The 22,868-nt window shown below is 47.7% G+C and overlaps 1 protein-coding gene across 5 annotated transcripts in view; it reads right to left on the bottom strand.

Annotated features, from left to right (window-relative positions):
• EGFR (epidermal growth factor receptor) overlaps positions 1–20,110 on the bottom strand; it is a 194,755-nt gene extending 174,645 nt beyond the window's left edge. For 3 of the 5 annotated variants that reach the window (XR_004528039.2, XR_004528040.2, XM_033862782.2), the window contains exon 1: positions 19,880–20,110. Coding sequence is in view for 3 of the 5 variants with exons in the window: in XM_033862782.2 (XP_033718673.1) it covers positions 19,880–19,967 (88 nt within the window). In the remaining 2 variants the exon portion in view is untranslated. The remainder of the gene's footprint in view (positions 1–19,879) is intronic. The other 2 variants (XM_033862783.2, XM_033862784.2) reach the window with 1 other exon arrangement.
• Positions 20,111–22,868: the final 2,758 nt, after the last annotated feature.

The raw sequence follows: 22,868 nt of genomic DNA, 5'->3' as shown, positions 1-22,868 counted from the left end.
GACTGACTCCATGGGTGTAGCTATGACAGTTCCCACCACAGAGGCCCAGGCTAATTTACTAAGGCGTCCACCATGGTGGACGGTGCAGAATGGCCTTGTGAACTCCTGAAGGACATGCAGTTGCTGGTCACTGAATGTAGATTTCCAAACAAAGCCACACATATTCTTTGTCACATGGCTAATTTCATTCCTGGATGAATAACAAACATCTTCTGATATAGATGCAATGCAAATAAAATCATCACCTGATAATTTTAGAAGTTTATAGTGGAATTCTAAATGTTCCAATGACCTCCTACCTAGTTAACAGCGTAAAGTATATACAAAGGTTACCGAATTTCTCAAGCTCCCATAAACAAGATCAGATAAACATCCAGTGCCTATTGAATGTTAACCTGATATTTTCTGGGAAAAGGCATGCTGTCCCTAAAACACACTTGTTCAGAAAACATGTGCTATAAGTAGACGCTGAAAAACAAAAACCAAGAAACATCTCTCTCCAGTTATGTAGTGATCTGATGGGGAAACTGCAGAGCAAAGAAGAGTGAGGAAAGCACTTCTAAACATTACTTTGTAGTAGTTCAAACCAGCCTTGAAATAAAAACAGCCATGCATAAGTAAAAGGCATCGCAAAGGTCTGATTCACCCATTTCGTATTTACCAAAGGTTTTCCCTGATGGAGCACACTGTCACAGCACACAGAGGATGTAACTACGCAGATCTTCCAAGCTCACCGTCTTCTTAAGCATCTCTGGATCCTACTTGACTGTGGGTCTCAGGATTAATATTTCTTTGAAGAAATGCAGTATATATATATACAGTAGTTCTGTGCAGAAATCTTACAGGCAGCATTATAGCTATAGAGGCATGATCCATCTTTTATACTTCCCTAGGGGGCTCATTCCTCCGACCTCCACATGGCCAGATTCCAAGCTTGATGCAGAAAGGCACCCTTACAACAGAACTTTTTGATGAGCAGCTTTCTCTGTTGTAACGAGAGCCAGGGGAGACAAGGCTGGATCTACCCCATACAAAACTTGTTTAAAAACACCCTGTGACCCTCAGGGAGCTCTGAATTTCTGCTTCACTCTCAGTGTATTAGTTAAGAGGACAGTCATGTGTCAGAGCTTAATCAGTTGGTCTAAGAAAGACAAAGGTATCAGCTGGGAGCAAACCCACAGAGGACCCATCTCTTTCCTTCATTCTCAGTAGTTTAGGGACAGTTCCTTGCTCCCAGGCCTGGGGTGGGGGTGGGGGGCTCATGTCAGGCAGTGCTTCCTTTGCAACCATTCTGACAGCACGACAGAGTACGGGAAAAACATGGGATGCGCAGAATTTATTTCTTAAATATCTACACACTCAAGCGTTCCTAGCCTCTCTCTATAAACGAACGCCTCAGTACTAACCCCACAAATGACTGCTCCGTCTCCGACCAGCCCCGGGACAGAGGGGCTCTGCTTCACCCAAGCACATTCCTCTCCGGACAGAGCTGAAATGACTCGTGTCTCCGCGGGCCTCTGCTGTCCATTCTCAGCCCTGCACACTCCTCTCCCTGTCAACCTGAAGAGGCAGGTGTGGCCCCTAAAAGTTCCTCTCCTTCCCATTACATATCCTCGGTTGTGATAACTGTCCTTCAGGCTTCCACACTACCCTGCCATCTCTACTGCCCCTCACACCTTAAAGCGTGGCGTGTACAACAGAACTTTCGATACTTGGTTTAGTTCTGCTACCCAGCATCAGCTGAGTGTTTGATGATCAGGTCCCTAGTACAGTACGTTGAACAAGGCACCTACCTGTTCGTTCCTCTGAGCCTCATTCATTTAGAGTGAGGTTTCTCACATTTAATACCGTATGGGCCTTTTTGACAGAAAAACAATTGCCACTGGACCCCCAACTGGAGAAACACTGAAATTATAAAAATTCCATCCACACACCTCTGCTTCTGGCCACTTCTGGGTAACTGGTAGGAGATTGTCCTCCTGCTATAAACCACCAGAAAACTGAGTGAAATATTTGAGGCAACTGTTGTCAGGCAGCAGCCACTGGTCAGTGCAAGGCTGAACGACAGAAGAGAAGGGAAACGCATGGTAAATGGGTGGGTCAGTATAAAATAACAGCTTTCCTTTTCTCCTCTTAATGTCCTTATATACAAGTGACTGTTAAGATATCCCTGGAGGGTGAGGTTTACCTACACACATGCGTACCATCGGGCTGTGATTTATTGCCACAAAATGGTTCAGTCCGCACATAAGTTCAAAAGAATTTAGATGATCCTCAAAATGAATAAACAAGATTTAAAAATCTCATAAAGTCCACAGGCTCTTCCCCCAAAGGGTACATCTGTGGCCCCCAAGTCTGAGAAAGCAACTTTAGAGCAGCTTCGTAACTGCTGCCATTACTTACTAAGCTCGAGACAGGGAGCGGGTTTGCTCCCCAGCAGCCCCAGGCGGGGATGCACAGTGGGCTCAACGTTGTCATAGGGACCAGCGCACTTGCGCTGTGATGGGTTCGCTCAGCCCTTTTCCTGCGAACGGTCATGCTGTTCACAGCCCCCTCCCTCCCTCTCGAGGAAGATTCACTGTTGAGGAAAAGGCTGCAGGCAGGGTGTGTTTCCTCCAGTTTCTGGATTGTCACTTTCACACTCCTGCCTGCTCTGTCCTTTTAGTCTGACACCAGGGCTGTGGCCCCCACGGTACCGGACTTCCCGGGGTCCCCCCGCCTGTGTGTGCTCCTTCCTAACGCCAACCCACCTGAAGCCAGGTTCTCCGTTCACAACCACCCTCCTGGCCCATCTCAGGCCCCATTTGTAAAAACCCTCCCAGGTGCCACATGCAAGGACGGCCGCGTGCACGGTGCTGGACCCAGCACTGAAATACTGCAGACAGCCTGGCGACTCCCTCCCTGCAGCCAGTCCCTGACGGCTCCTTGCCCCAGCTTCCCATCAAGTGTCAAAGTATCCATCTTAGAATCGGCATTCAGAACTGAGATAGGTCTTTCAAGGAAAGTAGTAAGTGTTTTGAGCAGAAAAAGACGTCAGCATCTTTCTGGCAGCTTTACCAAAGGATTGAAATCTTACCTCTTACAACTATTAAGCTTATGGTAAACAATTTTAGATGTCAACTTAGAAATGTCAAAGGAGTTCAGAGATTTTCTGAACCAATTCGGTTCTGTGAACACAGAAGCTGGGGCTTGTAATCTACCGGATCACCCTGACAAAGAGATCAAAAAGGGAAATGAGGCTATTTTTTTTAATTAATTAATTTTTGGCTGCGTTGGGTCTTCGTTGCTGCGCGTGGGCTTTCTCTAGTTGTGGCGAGCGGGGGCTACTCTTCGTTGCGGTGCGTGGGCTTCCCATCGCAGGGGCTTCTCTTGTTGTGGAGCACAGGTTCTAGGCGCTCGGGCTTCAGTAGTTGTGGCACATGGGCTCAGTAGTTGTGGCTTGTGGGCTCTAGAGCGCAGGCTCAGTAATTGTGGAGCACGGGCTTAGCTGCTGCGCGGCATGTGGGATCTTCCCGGACTAGGGATAGAACCCGCGTCCCCTGCGTTGGCAGGCAGATTCTTAACCACTGCGCCACCAGGGAAGTCCCCTAAATGAGGCTATTCTTGCATGATTATTCAAACAAGATAAAGTGTGCCAAAGGCTCTGAGAAAGCTGTGAGGGGCTCTGAAAGCGACATCCTGATTCACAGCCACACACCAGCATCCCAGCGAACCCATTCAGGTTTCCTGCGACTGTCACTCCAGTTCTGAAGAACTCACCAACGACATGAGACCAAATTCTCACTTTCAGAAACTTGACAGAAGGAATGGGCTTCTGGACTGCAGGCTCGTTTGGGCAGAGGCTACATTTTCTGACTATGGAACCCGGCCCCCAGCAGCTTCTTGGTACACAATATATGCAGTAAACATTTAATGCATGCCTACTGAGTTGAACTGAACTGAAAAGTTGGAAATGAAACATGAATATGATTCTGCTAAATTATACCAATCCATTAAGATAAAGCGCCCCTGCTGTACTGCGAGCACAGTTGATGGCTGTGCACTGGAACAGGTGTAAGAACCAGGGCTCAGCATGCTTGGGGATCTGGGAATCTCTAGAGACTCCCACAAGAGGATCTGCGGTATGGGAATGCATTTGTTGTGTGCACTGGGAGCTGTCTTGACCATGGGATTGGTTTTCTCTTCTCTTTCCCTGTGTGGGTCTAAATATAGCTCCATGAGACCCTGACAATGGGAGGTAACAGACAGGGAAGGAAGATGTGGTTACCCTCCAATGACACTGTCCTTCTGCAAGGATTCTGCAGTTGGTGAGTACCTGTTAAAAGAGGCTTTCTCCTGGGGGGGAATTTTATATATATGTAAGAAGAAGGAATATGCCACTCTGATGCTATCCTTTTCCAACCCTATATTTAAAATAATTTGTAATTAACTTAAAGTGAAGTAACAGGAAGAGCAGTCTCCCTTTGAGTTGAAGAGATCGTTTTGCTATTTATACCAAAAGAAAGAACAGATGCAATGCCTTGACTTGGAAGTCCAATACTGTCCTTGAGATCCTGAATTTTCTAATAAAATCTTGGCTTTCCCTATAGGTTTTTTATCTTCTCTACCTAGTGACTGTGAGTCCAGTATTTTAAACTCAGTATAGTATAACGTACACGCAGAAAAGTGTACAAATCAAAAATATGCAGGTCCACGAATCCCTCACTGAGTGATTCCATCTGTGGAATCAGCATCTGAATCAAGAAACATGACACCACCAGCGATCCAGAAGACCCTCATCTAGGGCACCGATAATTAAAGAAGGCAAAATAGACCAAACAGATGAGAATAAACATGGGTTGGACATAACGGTACACACACAAAAACCCAACCGCTTATGATCTGAACACAATATAAACTTGGCAAATTAACCCCAAAACTAGAAGAGAATGCTTGGCTTGTCCAATCAATCAAGTAAGAAAGCAATCTATCTCTCTATCGCTCTCTCTGTTTCTCTGTTTGTCTGTCTGTCTGTCTATGTTCTCCCTCCATCCCTCATTCCATTTCCTTCCTCATGCCTCCATGACCTCCAAATTTAAAGACCAAAATTTTCTTACAAAAAAAATTAACTTCTAAATAGTAAGTGAAGGCTATGATTTCTATATTACCACCTTACTAGCTAATTAAAATAGTGAGCATTTAGCCTAGGTTATAGTAGATAAAGACGTCAAACTAAATATTTAAAACTCTGTTAAGATGTTCCACTGGGGGCAGTTGGGGATGGGTGGGTGCACAGGACCTCCCTCTGCCTATTTTGCAACTTCCTGTGAATCTGTAATTCTTTAAAAAGAAAAAGTTAACAACAGAAAGCTTTGCTGTTGCAGCACACCACCATTCATATTTACATAAGGTGGTCAGTGTTTTATTTTTAGTCTAAGGACTACAACAATTTCAAAAGCCTTCTGAACATCTCTATTAAGTAAAAACAAAACAAAAAATTATTGAGAAAAAAATAAGATCCAAATACTAAGTTCAGACAAATACCTACTCTAAAGTGTGTTTTTTAAAAAGTTTTATTTACTTAATTTATTTATTTTTGGCTGCATTGGGTCTTCATTGCTGCGTGTGGGCTTTCTCTAGCTGCAGAGAGCAGGGGCTGCTCTTTGTTGCGGTGCGCGGGCTTCTCATTGCAGTGGCTTCTCTTGTTGCAGAGCTCGGGCTCTAGGTGCGTGGGCTTCATTAGTTGTGGCTCGCGGGCTCAGTAGTTGTGGCACACGGCTCAGTAGTTGTGGCTCGCGGGGTCTAGAGCGCAGGCTCAGTAGTTGTGGCACACGGGCTTAGCTGCTCCACGGCACGTGGGATCTTCCCAGACCAGGGCTCGAACCCATGTCCCCTGCATTGGCAGGCGGATTCCTAACCACTACGCCACCAGGGAAGCCCTGAAGTGTGTTTTGAAAGTGAAGAACTGATTCTCTCAAACGTTATCTAGGGAAGGTACAGCAGTTTACTTCCTTAATCCTAACTTTCCTAACTGTACGTTTTCTTTTCTCCCATGCTTTAAAAAACAACAACAAAAAAGAGCTAACCATAAAGCTAATTTTCTCAGAAAATAAATGTTTGTTTCCCAAAGGCTTACGTGTCAGGAGCGCTCACTGCTTCCCTGTGTGTCCTGCCTGTTTTCAAATGGCCCGCTCGCAGGCAAGCCACATCTTCACGACTGTGCTGTGTGACTCCAAAGAGCTCAAGGATGGCGAGACCTAGCATGAAGGTTAGAACGCCCTTCAACCCAGTTGTAAATCAAGCGTCTCATAAATCTTCTCACTGTTTAAAGCAGCTACGCTGCTAACAATGCCTATGAGATGAATTATCGCCTTTGGACTGTTAGCTTTTCCATTTTTGGTGTTTCTTGCAGCAAAAGCAATTTATTTTTACTCACAGATTTAAAACAACTTTAAAAATAACTTTTATATGCTGCTGCTAGGAAATAGCAAGTCTCTAGCATGTTCATTCATGACCAATCTGTTATCTTGCAAATTCAAAAACAATCATAAATAAAATGATAGATAGATAGATAGATAATTGGTACATTTTCCTGGTCCCACAAGAGCACCTGCAGGTCTTAGTACAAACTTGGTAAAGAATCGGAAAGCGAAGGAAGTTCTGAGGCTGATGCCACAGATAAAGGCAGCGGCCCCCGGGCAGGACATGCTGCAGCTCAGGACCCACCACAAGTGCACTAAGCACTACCTGAAACAGCTTAATTTCAGATCAAATAATAATTGAAAGGGGGAATACAGACCCATTTTTTTCTTTCTTTAGAAACTGAACTGTGGCTGAAAGGGCCAAGGGCTCCCGGCAGGGCATCTGTCCAGGGGACCATGAAGACATAAAGGCGGGGGAAACGTGTGTGGCCATCACTGCCATGTGCGCTGCAGTGATGAAAGGAGGGTGAGCAGGCCAAACGGACGAGAAATGGGCCTTCACAGTGGCTGTAATCAAAGTGCTGATGTGAAAACAGCACAGGAACAAATCATCAGGTTGTACAATGAAATCAGCAGCATTTTGAAAACTGGCCCAGGGCCGTACAGGAGCAAACAGCAACAATGCTCTTCCGAGGGAAACTGAGGCCCTGACTGGGTCCACTGAGCCTTCCCTGCCTGGACCCCATGGCCTCCTGAGGATCCCGAGCCAGGGTGGGCATCTGGGGCAGAGACCTACAGCTGCTGAGGACGCCGGCTCTCGGGCAGGGGGCCAGGGCCACGCTGCCTGGGTGGATGAGCTCCGTAAGTGATGTGACGTTGCCCCACCCCAGGTTCCCCATCGACAACAGGGATCATAAAGGTCGTGGTGAGGGTTAGAGGTCAGAGTGCAAGTCAGCGGCGCTTCACACAGTGATAACAGTGAGCTCTTCTGGAATGGACTCCATCCTCTGAACAAACCATTTGCTTTCATCCTCTGGGCAGCCCCAGGAGATAAGCACCATTACTGTCTCCATGCTACAGATGGGGAAAACGGGACTTATGGGGTTACTCAACTTGGCCAACGTGCCCAGCAACCACGGGGAGACTGACCCAGACCCCACACCTTCCCGTGAGTGTGCAGGAGGCAGAGCCTCAGTCAGTAACTTTTGCCCAGAAAAAGAACCACACAGCAGATCTAGAGATTTTCTGATATATTCCTTGTTTTGTATATTTATAGTTTAGTCCCATGTACACATTTGATTTTTCCTGTTTACAAAAAATTGAACATCAAACAGATGATAGCGATAATAATAGTAACGAATAATAACGAATGTTATGATTGCCTTTTCTAGCATGAAAAAGTCATCCGTCAAATGTTGGTGATGACTAGTCTTAGAATCGCTGGTCGCATGCATTCTTTAGCTTACTATAATAACGTTTCTATACCAACTAGTGGGCACAGAAAATTGATAAGCGACCAGAAGCATCTGCGGCAAAATGACACCACCAACACAGCGAGGACAGTCACAGGCGGCCAGAAGGCAGTGGTCGCACGTCTCTGGAGGTGGCACACACGTGCCGCCGACCTGCAAACGTCCCAGCCGCGTGTGTCAGGATGCACACGACTCCCACCTGTCAGGGCCAGCCAGGACACACCAGGAGGCAGAGGTGTGTGCACGCGGAGGTCTACGCAGAAAGAAACTTCACCGTTCAAACGCTGAGGAAACTCATCTGCAGACACGCTCTTCCCACCTCACCGCACGAAGCCACTTCCTCAGACAGAGACGGGCTTCATCATCCCACCCTCTCCCCATCTCTGAGAGACACTGCTGAGTTGGCATTGTGATGGCTCATTTCAAAACCACTGGGTGTTAATTTATTATCATCTGTTACTTTTAAAGCTCCTTTTAAACTCAGCCCATGCCTTTTCTGGCTCGACAGAACGCCTCGTGAACAGGACATGTGACGGTCATGAGATCAGGACTGCGTACTGTTATTACATTACGTGGTACCCAGTGGTTCTCTCTTAATTAAAAAGCAACCTTGTACATAGTGTCCAAAAGTCAGCCGGCCTGTGAAACTTCAACAAAGATGCACTCAGCATCCCTGCGCTCACCACCGTTGCATTGCACCGGGGTTGCCACCTCGGTCCACCTCTTCCTTGTCACCTAGATGAGAGGATGCAAGCCTAGAAGGGGAATAAAGTCCAACGTCTCCCCAAAATGAAGTCCAAGGAAGAAAGAAAAAATGCAACAGAAGAACGCACTCCTGAGAACTGTCCCCACCGTGGCATCAAACACCCCATTCTCATTGGCTCCTAGGATGGTTTAGACCTTGAATTTTCGACTGCTTCTTTCCCTGGCTATAGTTTGAATGTTTTGTTTCTGCAACTGGGCAACATTATGACTATTTAGTAGCCGCTGCTCAACCTAAAAAGCTAGCTTTTCTAGCCAAGACTTTAAGGACAATCCCTATGTCACGAGGGAACATGGACTCAGGTACCCACCCAAGTCCTCCATCCACCTGGGGCTTTCTCACTTAATGCCCTCCCCCAGCCAGGGACATCATTAAATTTGCATTTAAACAAGAGAAAGTCTCTGGAGGCTGAAAGTGAAGTGAAAATCTGAGCAACTCATCTGACTCTTTACGTTGTCCCGTTTCATCAAATTGCTTAACTGTCTGTTCTGCCTTGGCTGGGAAGACTTTGCTGATTGAAAGTGAAACGGCATAGCTTTTGCCCAAGTAACTTTTGCAAGACTTAGAGGCTCAGTTACTAGAGTGGCCCTGAAATCCATATATTAGCTGCCTGTTCACTGTAAGGGTCTATGCCATCTCAGGCTGCAAAAATCACGTTCTCAGTGACAGCCCCTACACCTGAGTACACAGCTGCACTGCAGATCAGTTAGTCAGCCTACAGGGACCTCCCTGGTGGTCCAGTGAGTAAGAATCCGCGCTCCCAATGCAGGGGGCCTGGGTTCGATCCCTGGACAGGGAACTAGATCCCACACGCATGCCGCAACTAAAAAGTCTGCATGCCGCAACTAAACATGCTGCAACTAAGACCCGGCACAGCCTAAATAAATATTAAAAAGTAAAAAAAAAAGTATTCAGCTTACATACAGAATTTTCCCTATTTCACTTGATAATTATGAAATATAAACATGCTCTTGGGGAATTTCTGCTGGAGTACTAAAAGTTTCCACTATGTTAAGAATAAACAATAACTGAAAAAGGCTCTTTCCTTTGTAATGGAGGAGAATGAACACTGTATCTGGAAATTCTTTGAGGAAAGGTGTCCCTCCATCAATGAGGGGCCCACCCACCGTCATGTTCCTTGTTCCATCCATTTAACCGACAAAGCTCCTCAAAGCGGGGCAGCTTCATTTTTGTAATACATTCTCCTTAAGTCCACACTTCCAAGGATGATACTTGCCAGAATGGCTTTGTCTAAAGGGTATGACGTAGACGTGAGCATCCCTGGAGAGCACACTGTTTGTTAAGTGTGTCTCTTTTCATCATAGCTGTTTACACACCCTAATGAACTGAAGTATGTGCTTCATTTAAATCACAGAATACGATTCTTTGCACAACTGTGTAAGTAAATTAGCACACTTTGCCACACGCATTGTGAACTGACCCAACTGCTACATCAAGGTGCTTTCTCCCCTGATTTTTTCTTCAAGTATTTACAGGTCTGGCAAATTTACATAAGCTTATGACTCTTTAAAATAAAGTTATACTTTTAATTTCTAAAGTAAATGTCTTCAAGGCTCATAAGTTCAATGCCTGTATCTTATGCAACAGGCTATTACAACACATATATAAGAGAAAACTCTCCAAAAATACTTCACAACAAGAGGAAAAGTGGGAAAGGAACAATACAGAGCAGGAATTGTGAGGGGCACTAAAGACAAGTAATAGATGTATAACAGAAATGTTGAGGAATGCTCTATGTTAGTTTTTTGATTCACAAGCAGGACTAAAAATGATAGGAAGCGTCAACAGCGAAGAACCAGGGACGTCTCAGAGGAGGGGTAAGGAGAGTGTGTGGGACATCTGACACGGGTGACAGTGTGTCACCCGTGTCAGATGTGTCACCTGTGTCAGATGTGTCACAGGTGTCAGATGTGTCACCCGTGTCAGATGTGTCACAGGTGTCACCCGTGTCAGATGTGTCACAGGTGTCAGATGCATCACCCGTGTGACATGTGTCACAGGTGTCATGTGTCACCCGTGTCAGATGTGTCAAAAGTGTCAGATGTGTCAACCATGTCAGATGTGCGACCCGTGTCAGATGCGTCACCTGTGTCAGATGTGTCACCTGTGTAAGATGCGTCACCCGTGTCAGATATGTCACAGGTGTCAGATGCGTCACCCATGTCAGATGTGTCACCTGTGTCAGATGTGTCACCCGTGTCACCCGTATCAGATGTGTCACCCATGTCAGATGCGTCACCTGTGTCAGATGTGTCACAGGTGTCAGATGCATCACCCATGTCACATGCATCACCCATGTCAGATGCGTCACCCGTGTCACCCGTATCAGATGTGTCACCTGTGTCAGATGTGTCACACATGTCGGGAGACAGCGTGTTTTGTGAAGCAGGAAAAGCTCTCGGCACCTAAGTGTTGACTAGCCCAGTAACCATGGGCAAACTGCAGAACCCCTGTGAGCCTGGGTCCCGCACCTTCAAATGTGGATAATTATCTTCATCCCGTTGGGTTGTTGGGAGCCTAGGAAAGATGGATATTAAGGCATTTTGTAAACTGTGAAGTGATGTATAAATGCAAGGTGTTATTATTATTATTATGACATCAATGTTTTAGCATCTAAATTATAGGGACAATACGTTTATTATCGACATCTTTAAATATATATCTTGCATGCATTTAGATTTGCTTTTAATTTCATAGACAGTTCCAGCTGGCAGGAGGCTCAGAACCATCTGGTTTAGTTGTTTTTTGGAAGTTGAAAGTAGGAAGGTAGATTCTAATCTGTTTTCTCTTCCTATTGTAACTAACAACAGATTACTGGGGGGAAAATACATTAAGCTACATACTAAGGAAAACTTTAGCAACACCAGTTTTAAGGAATGATACAAGAATATGCTTATTTGTACAAAAAAATCATAAATACTGAATGTCTTTGATACTTTCTAACTTAAAAAAAATTACATAGTGTATTATTGCAGTCACTCCTCAAAGTTTTTCACTGCAATCTTTTGTCGAAGTTTTCTTTCTCTGCAAACGCTTATTCATAACAACTTCCAAAAAGAGGGAAAGAGAGAAAGGGAGGAGGAAAGGAAGGACGCAAACAGGGCAAGGGTGGGAGGACAGATTAAGGTAATACATTATTCTCACTCATAAATATGTTCCATGCATAAAGTCTATTAAAGTATCAGGAAATGGCAAGAGAAGGAAATCAGGAAGTAACAGTAAGGAAAGGTTTCTGATTCTCTATTAACTCTGTAGCAAATCAAAGCCAAGAAAAAGTTCTGAAATGCATTGTATTTAAAAATCAATACCTTAAATACCAACAGGTGATACAATAATGCTTCGACTAGACTACCACCTTTTGCTTTTCTGTCATTCATCTGGACTTAATCAAAAGTAGTGGGGTGTTTTTTTCTTGTGAAAAGAGGCGATAATTTTTTAACTTTCTAATATTATGTTAAAGTATACTTTAGTTAAAAAAAAAAGAAAGGATCTTACAAGTTAGTACTGGAAGAAACTTAAAATAGTTTATCTTGTTCAGCACAGTTTTAGCCATCTACTCTAGCTTATGATGCATACGAATGAACTAAGAGATACTGCGTAAATGCAGAAGGGGGATGGCGATAAAATCTCCCTACAGACTTCAGGTATTCCACATGTGCTGGTAAATAAGTAAAACCAGGTTTCTGATATAAAAAAAATTTTTTTGCAAAACTTTCCGAAATCCCATTTACAATTATAAGAGATTTCTGGGAACACTTGCCTGTCCTTAAGGACTTGCACAGATTCAATAAATGATCTGTTTTTATTCCAGACACTAAAGTAGAGATGAATTTATGACTGAGGGCAAAGAAACTAAAGCATGCAGTTTTTCACATACATTCAGTTTGTCAAACTGAGAGACTATATGCAATGCATCAGTTTTCTCCAAAACCTAGAGTAAAAGAAAGGAACTTCAGCAAGTGGTCATAATGAGAGCATGTGCAAAGGACTACAACTGCTAAGGCCATCATGACATCATCTACCATGTGCAGGCCTGCACGTCCATAGCAGTAAAACCTTCAGGTATCACATTTCTGCGATCAAAATAAAATCCTTCAGAAATGCTCTTACAACAACTGCTAAGTAAACAGTGGTCTAGAACCACTTCCATATTTCCTTCCACTTAAAGGCAGGCATGAGTGCACAACGGAGCATTTCGCAGTCATTAATCCCCTGTTCCAAATCTGCCTGGTTGTTTCCAAATGAGCTCTGCAAATAAACAGGTAGACCTGTGCAATTTTCAACAGTGAATCAGGAAATAGATGTCTTCTAATTCGTAAGCGATAGTGGCTCGACTAATTTGAGAGATTTTCTGAGTTCAATGTGATGCAACATGTGTTTATTGTGTCTAGAATTATGCAGAGTTTTGTTGCCATTTTCTCCTTGCTTTCTGTAGTAGGAGTTAAATAAAGGATCGGACGAAGTCATTTTTCTTATTCACGACAAGTTTTAGGGACAAATCTTGCTATTGGGGAGAATGTTAAAACTATGAACTATAATCCAGATTCTAGTTCAATCCTTCATATCTGGTTAATTTTTAAGAAGATGACCAGATGACCATTTTATTTTTTAAATATAAAATGTGTCAGCTCTCGGGCACTTTACTTTTGACATTGTAAGTTTCCTTATGCTCATTCAGAAAAGGAAGCAGGAAGTGCTAAAGGCTTCACCTGTGCATTTATGAAGTGGCCAGCCATGGCGGGCCTGCTGCAGGACTACCAGCCACAGTATCATCTCTCTCTTTTCCCTTCGCATGGAGACCAGACAAAAACCTCATTCTCTGAGCTCCAGCTAAATGTCCTCTTGCTGAGACACTGCCGCTGTCCCAGAGATAGACGCAGCCCCTTTTCTGGGCTCCCACCGAAACCCCCATCACGTCTATCATGAGACGTTGTGCTACACGTGCCCCTCCCCCAGCTCAGCCCTGCAAACTGTGTGTCCAGTAAGGCCGAGCACAGTTCCTGCGTTCCTCGAGTGTGTACCCAGAACCCAGCTCAAGGCCTGCGGGCAGCATGTTAGCAGTTCTCGAACCCTGGCCCCAACCCCCAGTACCTTATTCAGAGGTCCGGGCTGGGGATTCAGGAATGTGCATTTCTCTTAAGTTCAAGGCGCTACTACTGCTCTCTTGGGACATACTCTGAGAGCCACTGTAGTAGACTTCTCATGTATCAATTCATGAAAAAAATGCAACTCAGAGACTCATTTATTAACGAAATATAAACCAGCCCCTCACTCCTGAGGAAGCTGATGTAATGAGTAAAACATGGGAATCCGAGAACAAAGACAAAATTTCTTCTCTGCTGCAAGCTATACACACCACTTACTCCACTCATCACAACCCCCTAGGGAGTTTTCAGAAGTATGTGCCGGTGTTCCATCCTCCAGAAATTTTGACTGGCCTGGCCTAGGGCGCAGCAAGGCATCCTCTTTTTCAGAAGCTCCTTGGTGATTCTAAGGAATGTTCAAAGTGGAAAGGCTGCTGTGTTTTTTAAAAAAGGAGTCACCTCCTGGTCTTTTTGGTTCAGTCACTAACGTACAAAACCAAGTAATCTGATGCTGTCCTAAATAAGACACGGCGGATTCCCATCTGAGGATGTGCAGTGCTACACAAATACAATTCCCACCGTACTTCGATGCGCGATATATTATTCATCAGTTGCTGATAACCGCCCCGGTCAGGCTGCTCACCATAGCAGCCTAGTCCGAAAAGCAGCTGGTGATCTACAACCTGGCCAGGCTCAGTATGGACGGTGACAGTGAGCATAAAGCAGGCTGGGGCGAGCTGTCCTACAGCCAAAGACAATGCCTGCAATTGAAACGTCTAATAAAACAACAATTCAAGGCCACACGGCTCCCTTGGGCTCCGGACCCGTATGCTCTACTGCCTCCTGGACTTTTCCCATCTGAGTGCTGCAAATCCCACCCATCAACTCCATCCCGCCTGGAGCGTTTGCAGCCTCCGTGAACGGATTTACATCTGTCCAGGCTTCCGGGTCAGAAGCCTGTGTGGCATCCTGGGATTCTCCATTTCTTACACTCGTTACACACAGTTATCCATCAGTTCTACCTCCAGATCTGCCCGAGTCTCTTGTTCTGCAACCTCACTGGTTCTGCGACATCATTTCACCTGCAGGAGTCACCCATCTCCCTAGTGCTACCGTTGCCCCTATAATCCATCCCCCACAATCCTGCTAGAGTCATCTTTCCGAAACACCAAACACGTCATGCCCGTTCCTAGCTTCGAACTCCACGGTGCCCCTCCCTTCACACATAGCTCCCCGCGAACTGGAGGCTCGGCAGCTCTCCCTTCCCCTCCCATCACGCTGAATCACCAGGGCTCTTCAGGACTTTGCCACTCTTGGCACTTCTCTCGGAATGCCCTTCACATCATACATCATAGTCTCTGGGGAAATACCCATAGCTCTTTGCAGGCTCAAATGAGTAATCCCTTCCATTTGGGGCTATACCTGGCCCCCTCTCCAGGTAGAATTCAAAGCAAGGACTAAATACCAGAAGACTTCTTTATCCTGCATGGAATTCTATCATCGCTTCTGTGACATCTTCACACTTGGTATCTATAGATCTCTCTTCCCATACTTGACGTCTAGACACTTAAGGGCAAGTATCCAGTCAGATTCATTCCTAGAGTTCAAAATGGGGATGGAGCAGCACAAACTGTCACCATGGCTCGAACATAAAGAAAAAAAAGCAAATAAAAGCCAAGGCTGTAATACACAGCAATACTCATCCTTTTATTCGAAGGAAGAACAACAGTGGTTAACTTATGTAATAATAATTAAATAAACGCAATTAAATGAACTAAATCAAGGCCATGTTTGCTGGCCCCCTAGTAACAGGTGCAATTGTGGCTATAACAAGAACTGTGTACAAGGCATTCTCACCTAACCCTGAGTCCACTCAATTGCAATTTGAGACTCTTGATAATGACGAGTTCCAGATAGAGCCAGAAAAGATACTTGGACTCTGGGTTTTTCCATGAGAACCCACCAAAATGGGATATAATGTGGGGCAGAGAAGGAAACTCTACCCCACACTCAAGCTTTCACAGACGACTTTCTTAAGCAAAAGCTGCTGAAATTTGGTAGGAGTAAAGTTTACTTTAAGCATATGCAACTCACAGATGCTCAGTCAGCAGGGTCAGACATTTGATCCTATACTTCGGCGTCTTCGGAGATTAAAATGTCAAATCCAGTTCTTAGCTTCTAATGAGGCTAAGAAAACAAGCCACCACTGCTCGCTGGCCCCAGCTACCCCTCCTGCCCCAGCTGGCTCAGGGAACTTTCTAGACAACTGAATCGAGTGTTTCTATCTAAACCTGTTGCAAGGAAGCTGGACCTGATGACTCTGAAAATGTGAAAATTTCCGTCAAACCGGTTATTTGGCATAAGTCTCAAAGCCTGGATCCTTGCCCGAATTCAAGCTCACCTGCTTACGCCCATGGGCTGGATGGCAGACTATCCTTAGATGCTGTGCAAAGAGACGACTGTTGGAATTTTCTCAGAAAAGACAAGCTTTTAGAAGGGAGATGAAAAAGAAGGTATGGGCAGAAGCTCTGATGCAAACGGGAATGACCTACGAGAATAAGCTAAGATGTAAGTTCTGTTCCATGTGTGTGGATGGTTCAGAAATAAGCCAGTAATAATTAACTGAGACCAAAAATGTTTCTTATCATAATTTTGAATGTCCACAAGTGACAGAAGAAAACAAAAATGGGATTTGTTCAGCAGAAATCTGAGGGGCATAATATAATTTTTCAATTGTGTCCACAAGGAAACAACACATGGGTGAGCCATGTTCTAGAACTTGGACCTTTTCTCAAAACATACCTCTGTTGGTAAAACCATAAGCCCGTTTCTACTATACTGAGTCCAAATGAAAACACAAACACACACACAAGCACAACTTTCACAGCAAGCCACAGGGCGAGTGCCAGCCGATTTCTTAGGTGTCCTTCAACAAGCCGTGTGTCCGCAACACTCTGATCCTGCCCCCGTATCAGCGCTTGGGGCACCGGCATGGGGCTATCTTCTCTTAAACACCATGATCATCAATTTAATGTTAGAGCTGGCTTGCCACTCCTGTCAAGAAAGTTTCAGACACTAGCTGCTGGTCCTGGAGCTTTGATCAACGGAAAAACAAAGAGTATTTTCTTTTCAAACAGGGCAGAATTCTTCCTCTTTACTGACACTACCTCTAAAAGCACTTTAAAACATGTTAGTGCCATCCCATGGACCAAGTCTAATTACACAGCACAATGGATTCTGGCAACCGCCTTCTTCAAACTTCAGAATAAGTTTCTGAAAATCTATGGACTATAAAACTAAACATATGAAGTCTGAAATGGCAGTCCAAAGCCGATGGGAGCTATCAGCCTGTTGCTGCTAGCTACCCGGGTGTGGACAGATGACAGACACACAGACACTGGTCTCCTTTTCAGATCTGAAAAGCAATCCACTAATACTTAATTAGTGGCCCAAAGAACCACTCTGGAAGCAACAACAGAAACCATTAAGATTACCCCTGCCCAGGAGTCTCGGGAGTCCCTGGCACATTCTGTGCACTCCATAAATATTTGTTGAATTGAGCAATGAGGGCTCAAGGACCTGGAGCTGGCAAGGGACATGTCCACCTTCACACAGAGTGGGAATAAGGACACAGGCTCCTGGCCTCCAGGCCAGTACTGAGTGGCAGTCCTCTGGTCTCCTTAGAGGAAGGAGGGTTCACTCTGGATACAATTTGGAATCCCTGAGTTTGTCCTCTTCAATACAGCCCAGACCTACTGAACCAAGGATGTCCTCAGAGGAGGGGCCAGGCAGGATGGCTTGGCTGGGAATACCACCCAGGATCACTTCCGGAGTAGCGCCTTCACCTTTCCGTTTTGCAAGAGCAAGGGGCTTGCTCAACATCTGTCCAGCAATCTCCACGGTCACTGCTCACTTGGTGATCGAGCTCCTCCACAAAAGGTGTCTCCTGAGGACGGGCAGCAGGAATCCAGACCACGCGCCAGGTGGGTTCCCCATCCCCGGTCCTCTTCCTCCCCTGCCAGCTTCCTACATCACACACACCAACAGGGCTCCCTTGAAACCAGAACTCACACAGGACAGCACAGGCAGGGGCTGGGGGAAGCCCTGAGTTTGAATCCTGCCTCTTGCTGGCTGTGGGAAAGTCGCTTCTCTGTACCTCAGTTTCCCCATATATAATGAGAGGACCCACCTCGTGTGGTCGATGTAAGGATTAAGAGGACACTTAAAACGGTGTCTGACAGGACCAAGTGCAGGAAGAACAAAAGACACCATATCTTAGAACCAAACAAATCTCTCTAAAATGAGTAAATGTTCTAGAACAGAACTGACCAAATGTGATTGATATGGGTCTTTCACACTTTTTCTTAATAATCTGCCCCTTACACTTTGGTCTTTTTATGTTACTTTAACCCAATGACATTGGCCCACCTACTCTCACTATTCTATCCAGGAGGATTCTGTTTTCAACAAACACGGGAATAACAGGCAAATTAAGTGGTATTTATATATTTCTTAGAAACAAATCGCCAAGCACTAACAGTAGTGTTCAAAGGGCTAACGGCAAGGAGCTGGGAACATTTCTGGAGTGAGAAAAGCGACGCTTTGGAGGCACTCCAAGAGTTTCACTTAAAATAAGGATGGGGTCCCCTTGCCACCTGCCTAGAAGAACCCTATTGTCAACTGATTCAGGCGCAGGACCACAGCCTCCCGGGTTCACAGCATGGAGTAGGGGAGCCCGTCAGTGAAAAGACTAATCCCTTATTACTGAAATCACCCCCACGTCCTCGTTCCCATATTTTTGCAAGACTGTTAAAACTCCAGATGTTCCAAAAGAGCTTTGTAAATGGGCAGGTAATCTCTCCAGAGATTCCACCTCCACTGCCAGTGATTGCCAAACCCAGCTGCCCAACAAAAGCACCGGAGGAGCTTTTTAAAATACAGATGCCAGATCTCACCCCAGCCCAGAGAAATGAGAAAGTCTGCGGGTGGGAGCCACACATCATTTGTTGTGTTTTGTTTTCAAGTCCAAGTGATTCTAATTTGCAACCAAGTTTGGGAACCACTGCTTTATGCCTTAGCGCTCCCACAGCAAAGGCGCTCAGCCCCAAACCCAACTCCCTGTGCCAATGACATCAACAGCAAGTACAGACCTGACTCTCGGAACCCGGGCTGCTCGATCTTGAAATTGTGCAATTAAACCTTCTGAGGCATGTTTCTCGCGTCAAGCGACTTTATGGTCGGTAGTCACGAAGCCAGACTCGCTCATGTTGGGTCTGGGCAGGGCACACATGAACCATGGACATCAATCCTTTTTTTTTTTTTTTTAGTTAAGTTTAATATTTTGGTTGGCCTAATGTCAAATTCTTCAAAAAGCTAGAAGACACATCCCAAAGAGAAAAATCTCTGGATTTTGAGGAGGAAAGCTTGCTGTGAGTCCTGTTTTGAAACCGCGGGGCCCCGGCCAGGAAGGGTTCCGCCCCTGGGGCGTTCGCACCAGGACCCGGCTGTCGCGCCGAGGCCGGTCCCACCGCTCTGTCCACTCCACCGCGCAGCGCGGACACGCGGCCCAAAGGCTGCAGGTGGGGGCGAGTCTCGGGAGTCCCGGGAAGCCACCACTCACGAGAGCCCACCGTCTGGGAGGGCGCGGACTGCCGGGGGCAGCTCGCGGCGGCAGGGGGGCCGCGGACGGGCCGTGCCGAAGGGAGGGGAGGCCCTCCCAGCCGCGCAGCACAGGTGGCTGGTGTCCGGGACGAGCTCTCAGGGTCAAGGGTGCGCCGGGAGGAGGGCTCGCTGGGTCGGAGAGCCGGCCCGGGGGCGGGGCGCGGGTGCGGAGGGCCGCTCCCGTTCCGGAGGTCCGAGGGGGCGGGATGAACCCCGCGCCTCTCCTCGGCCCCCGGGCCCGGGCTGACTGCTGACGCACGTGCCGGGACGCACCCGCCCCGCACCAAGCGCTCGCCGGGGCTTCCACCCGGCGGAGGACAGGAGAGCGGACGGGAAAGCCACGCTCCGGGCTCCTCGGCCCGCCGCGCCTCGCGCCCGAGGTGCCCCGCCGCCCGGAACCGAGGCGCGCGTTCCTCGGCGGCCCGGCAGAAGCGCGGCCGCCCAGGACGGGAAGGACGGCGGCGCGGGCAGCCTTACCTTTCTTCTCCTCCAGCGCCGGACTCGCCTGGAAGTGCGCGGCCAGCAGCGCCAGGAGCACGGCGCGGCCCGCTTCGGAGCGTCGCATCGCGCCGGGCTCCGCACTCGGTCGGGACGCAGCGGCGGCCGTGCAGGGGGCGCGGGACTCGGCGGCGCGGGGCGGACGGGGCTAACGCGGGGCCGCGGGCGTGCGCACCGAGCCGGGGCGGAGGCTGCGCGCTGCGCCGGCCGCCAGGATGTCTAGCTCTCTGGGGCGGGGGCGGGGGCGCTGGGAGGCCGAGCCGAAGGAGGAGGGACCGGGAGGAGGGGCGGACGGCGCGCCTAGCGGAGGAGGAACCGGCGGGAGGAGCGTCGGCCGGCAGGACAGGGGGAGGCGGACAGCGGCGGCCCCGGGAGCCGGGTGCCCGGGGAGGGGGCGTGCGGAGCCGAGCGAGGCCTCGGGAGTTCATTGCCGAGCCGGGCGTTCCTCGCGCTGTCCCTCGGGACGCGTCCCCGCGGACTTGCTTGCTGTCTCGTTGACCCAGCCTACTGCGAGCCACTTTTATGCCAGGGTTCCCGTTTCCCTTCTTCCTCCCTTCAACTTGCCGAGCAAACTTGTTCTAGCTCCGGGCAAACTGGCCGAGCCTTAGGCCAAGGCCGGATGATGGTACTTAGGGGGAAACCACCGATTTATTCTGGCCCCCAACTCCTCTGAGCACCCCGGCATCCCAGTGGGGGGTCAGCGGCGGCCTGGCCTCCAAGAAGGCAGTTAGCCGCGCCCGCGTGGATGCGGTGGGTGCCTGGCCTCTTGAGATGCGCTCTCAAGTCCGAGGGTCCTTCGGATCCCGTCAGGCACCCTCGAAGTCATCTGAAATAAGGGCACCCAACTCCTGACACAGAGACTAGCCTTGGAAAAATGTGTGTTGAACGAGTGCGTGGGCACCGAAGGAGCCCGCAGCATTTCATGTACCAGGAGTACCTGAAAAGCAAATGCATGCAGTAAATCACTTCAAAAAGTCAAGCGCTGAGAATCAAGGCTCAGCACAAACACTAGCTAGGTGCCCCTCTGCCCAGAGACAACCACGCTGTACCTCAGGCAGGAGGAAAGCCAGGGAAACCACTAAGGACTCGGCTAGAAGAAATTTGGCTTTCTCAGGCTGCAGGAACTTTTTTTTTTTTTTTTTTTTTTTCTGCCGTACGCGGGCCTCTCACTGCTGTGGCCTCTCCCGTCGCGGAGCACAGGCTTCAGACGCGCAGGCTCAGCGGCCATGGCTCACGGGCCCAGCCGCTCCGCGGCATGTGGGATCCTCCCGGACCGGGGCACGAACCCGTGTCCCCTGCATCGGCAGGCGGACTCTCAACCACTGCGCCACCAGGGAAGCCCCTGCAGGAACTTTTTAAGCTAAATTCCTTCAGCAAAGCCCGCAGGACAGATGTCTTCCGCCTGTCTACAGCCAGATTCCCTCTCCTCACCAGGTCCACCGTGACATTCAGGCGGTTCAGCTCTGGTCTCCCTGCTGTTTAAGCAGGAATCACAAACCTACAGTAAGTGGAGTTAAAGCAGGACCTTTCCTACGGTGGAAGGAGCAGAACTTTGCATCTTTCCTTCCCAGACAGCAAGTCCATGGAACCTGAGACTTCTGTTAAGTTTGGAGTCATCTGTGTTTGTTTCTTTGTTTTAATGAATCAGGACGACCACTGAGCCTGCTGAACTCATCCAGCCCCTGGATGAAGAGGGCTGTGTACGTTCTGCAGTCTGTGGCTTCGGTCCGCTCCACACGCTCCAAACGAGGACTTAAAGTGGTTTGTAAAGAAACAACCTCAGGAAAGGACAACCTGCTAGAGAAGGACACCGAGGCACACAGCAGTGGGGGCACAGAATGCAGCCAAGGGTGCGTCTGGTAGCGGATCTGCTCACAGAAATTCTGTGCGTTTACTCCACAAGGGCCACAGACTGGGCCCTAAGCCATTGTCAAGGAAACATTTGTGTGGTAGCACGTGAATACTTTCCATTAAAACACCAAGCTATTCAAGCTACATCAAATATTTAAGACCGCACAGGGATTTCTCCCATGACTCTCCCTAAAGGAGAGAGCAACAACCTTCATAGTGCATCCTTCCGTACGACCTGATGGCATCTCAAGAAGCAGAGCTCTGTGAGAACAATTACTTGAAGAGGCAGGGTGCCACTTCAGGCACACGAACCCATACAGGGTTGGTCCCAGTGACTGGAGAGGAATGGGGAGGCTCAGCATCCTCCTGGGACATGTATGTGAAGGTTCCGTTTCTCCTCTGAGCTTGTGATGTGAGGGGTGACATTCAGGATGACTTTATGCTCTTTGACAGGTACGTGGAGTGGAGTGTACTCATGAATGTGTTACTTGTTAAGAAAAAAACCTGTGTGGCTGAGCTAACAGAAAGGACATCCTCTTGAGAGAACGGAGCTTTGCCCAGACTGGGCCCTGTAGACAGGGTGCTTGAGCACCCAGCCTCTGCAAAAAGTGATCCCACGTCACATCCTGGGCCATATCCCGAGCAAAAGCTGCCCCTACCACCACCCCAGGCATAGCAGGAGCAGCCTTGACGCCACGGTATTAAGTACCGATCAGAAATTAGCTTATCTGACCACCCATGAGCTAGGTTACGCTTTTGTCTGCCTTTTATAGCAAGATGATGCTGTGGCTGGGAAAGGTTAAGTAAATAACTTGCCCAAAGTCCCAAAGCATCCTTGCTAGTCATGAGGCCAGCCTTGAACTCAAACCCTGGCCACATCCTTCGTCACTCTCATACTGCCACTCTTCCAGACCTGAGACACATGGAGACTTGAGGCCCCCAAATTCTAGTTCAGAATATCTTGGAAACTTTTTAGAGGAGGTACAACCAAAATTTCTACTTGGCCCCCAAATTCCTACATAAAGCATCCGTGCACACCAAGTATGCACTGAGACTGTAGTGCATCCCGTATTAAATCTTCTGTGGTCCATCCATTTTCATGACACAGGCTGTTCAT

The sequence above is a fragment of the Tursiops truncatus genome, chromosome 9, assembly GCF_011762595.2.
Source record: "Tursiops truncatus isolate mTurTru1 chromosome 9, mTurTru1.mat.Y, whole genome shotgun sequence".
NCBI lineage: Eukaryota > Metazoa > Chordata > Mammalia > Artiodactyla > Delphinidae > Tursiops > Tursiops truncatus.
This window is presented reverse-complemented; position numbering and strand designations above follow the sequence as displayed.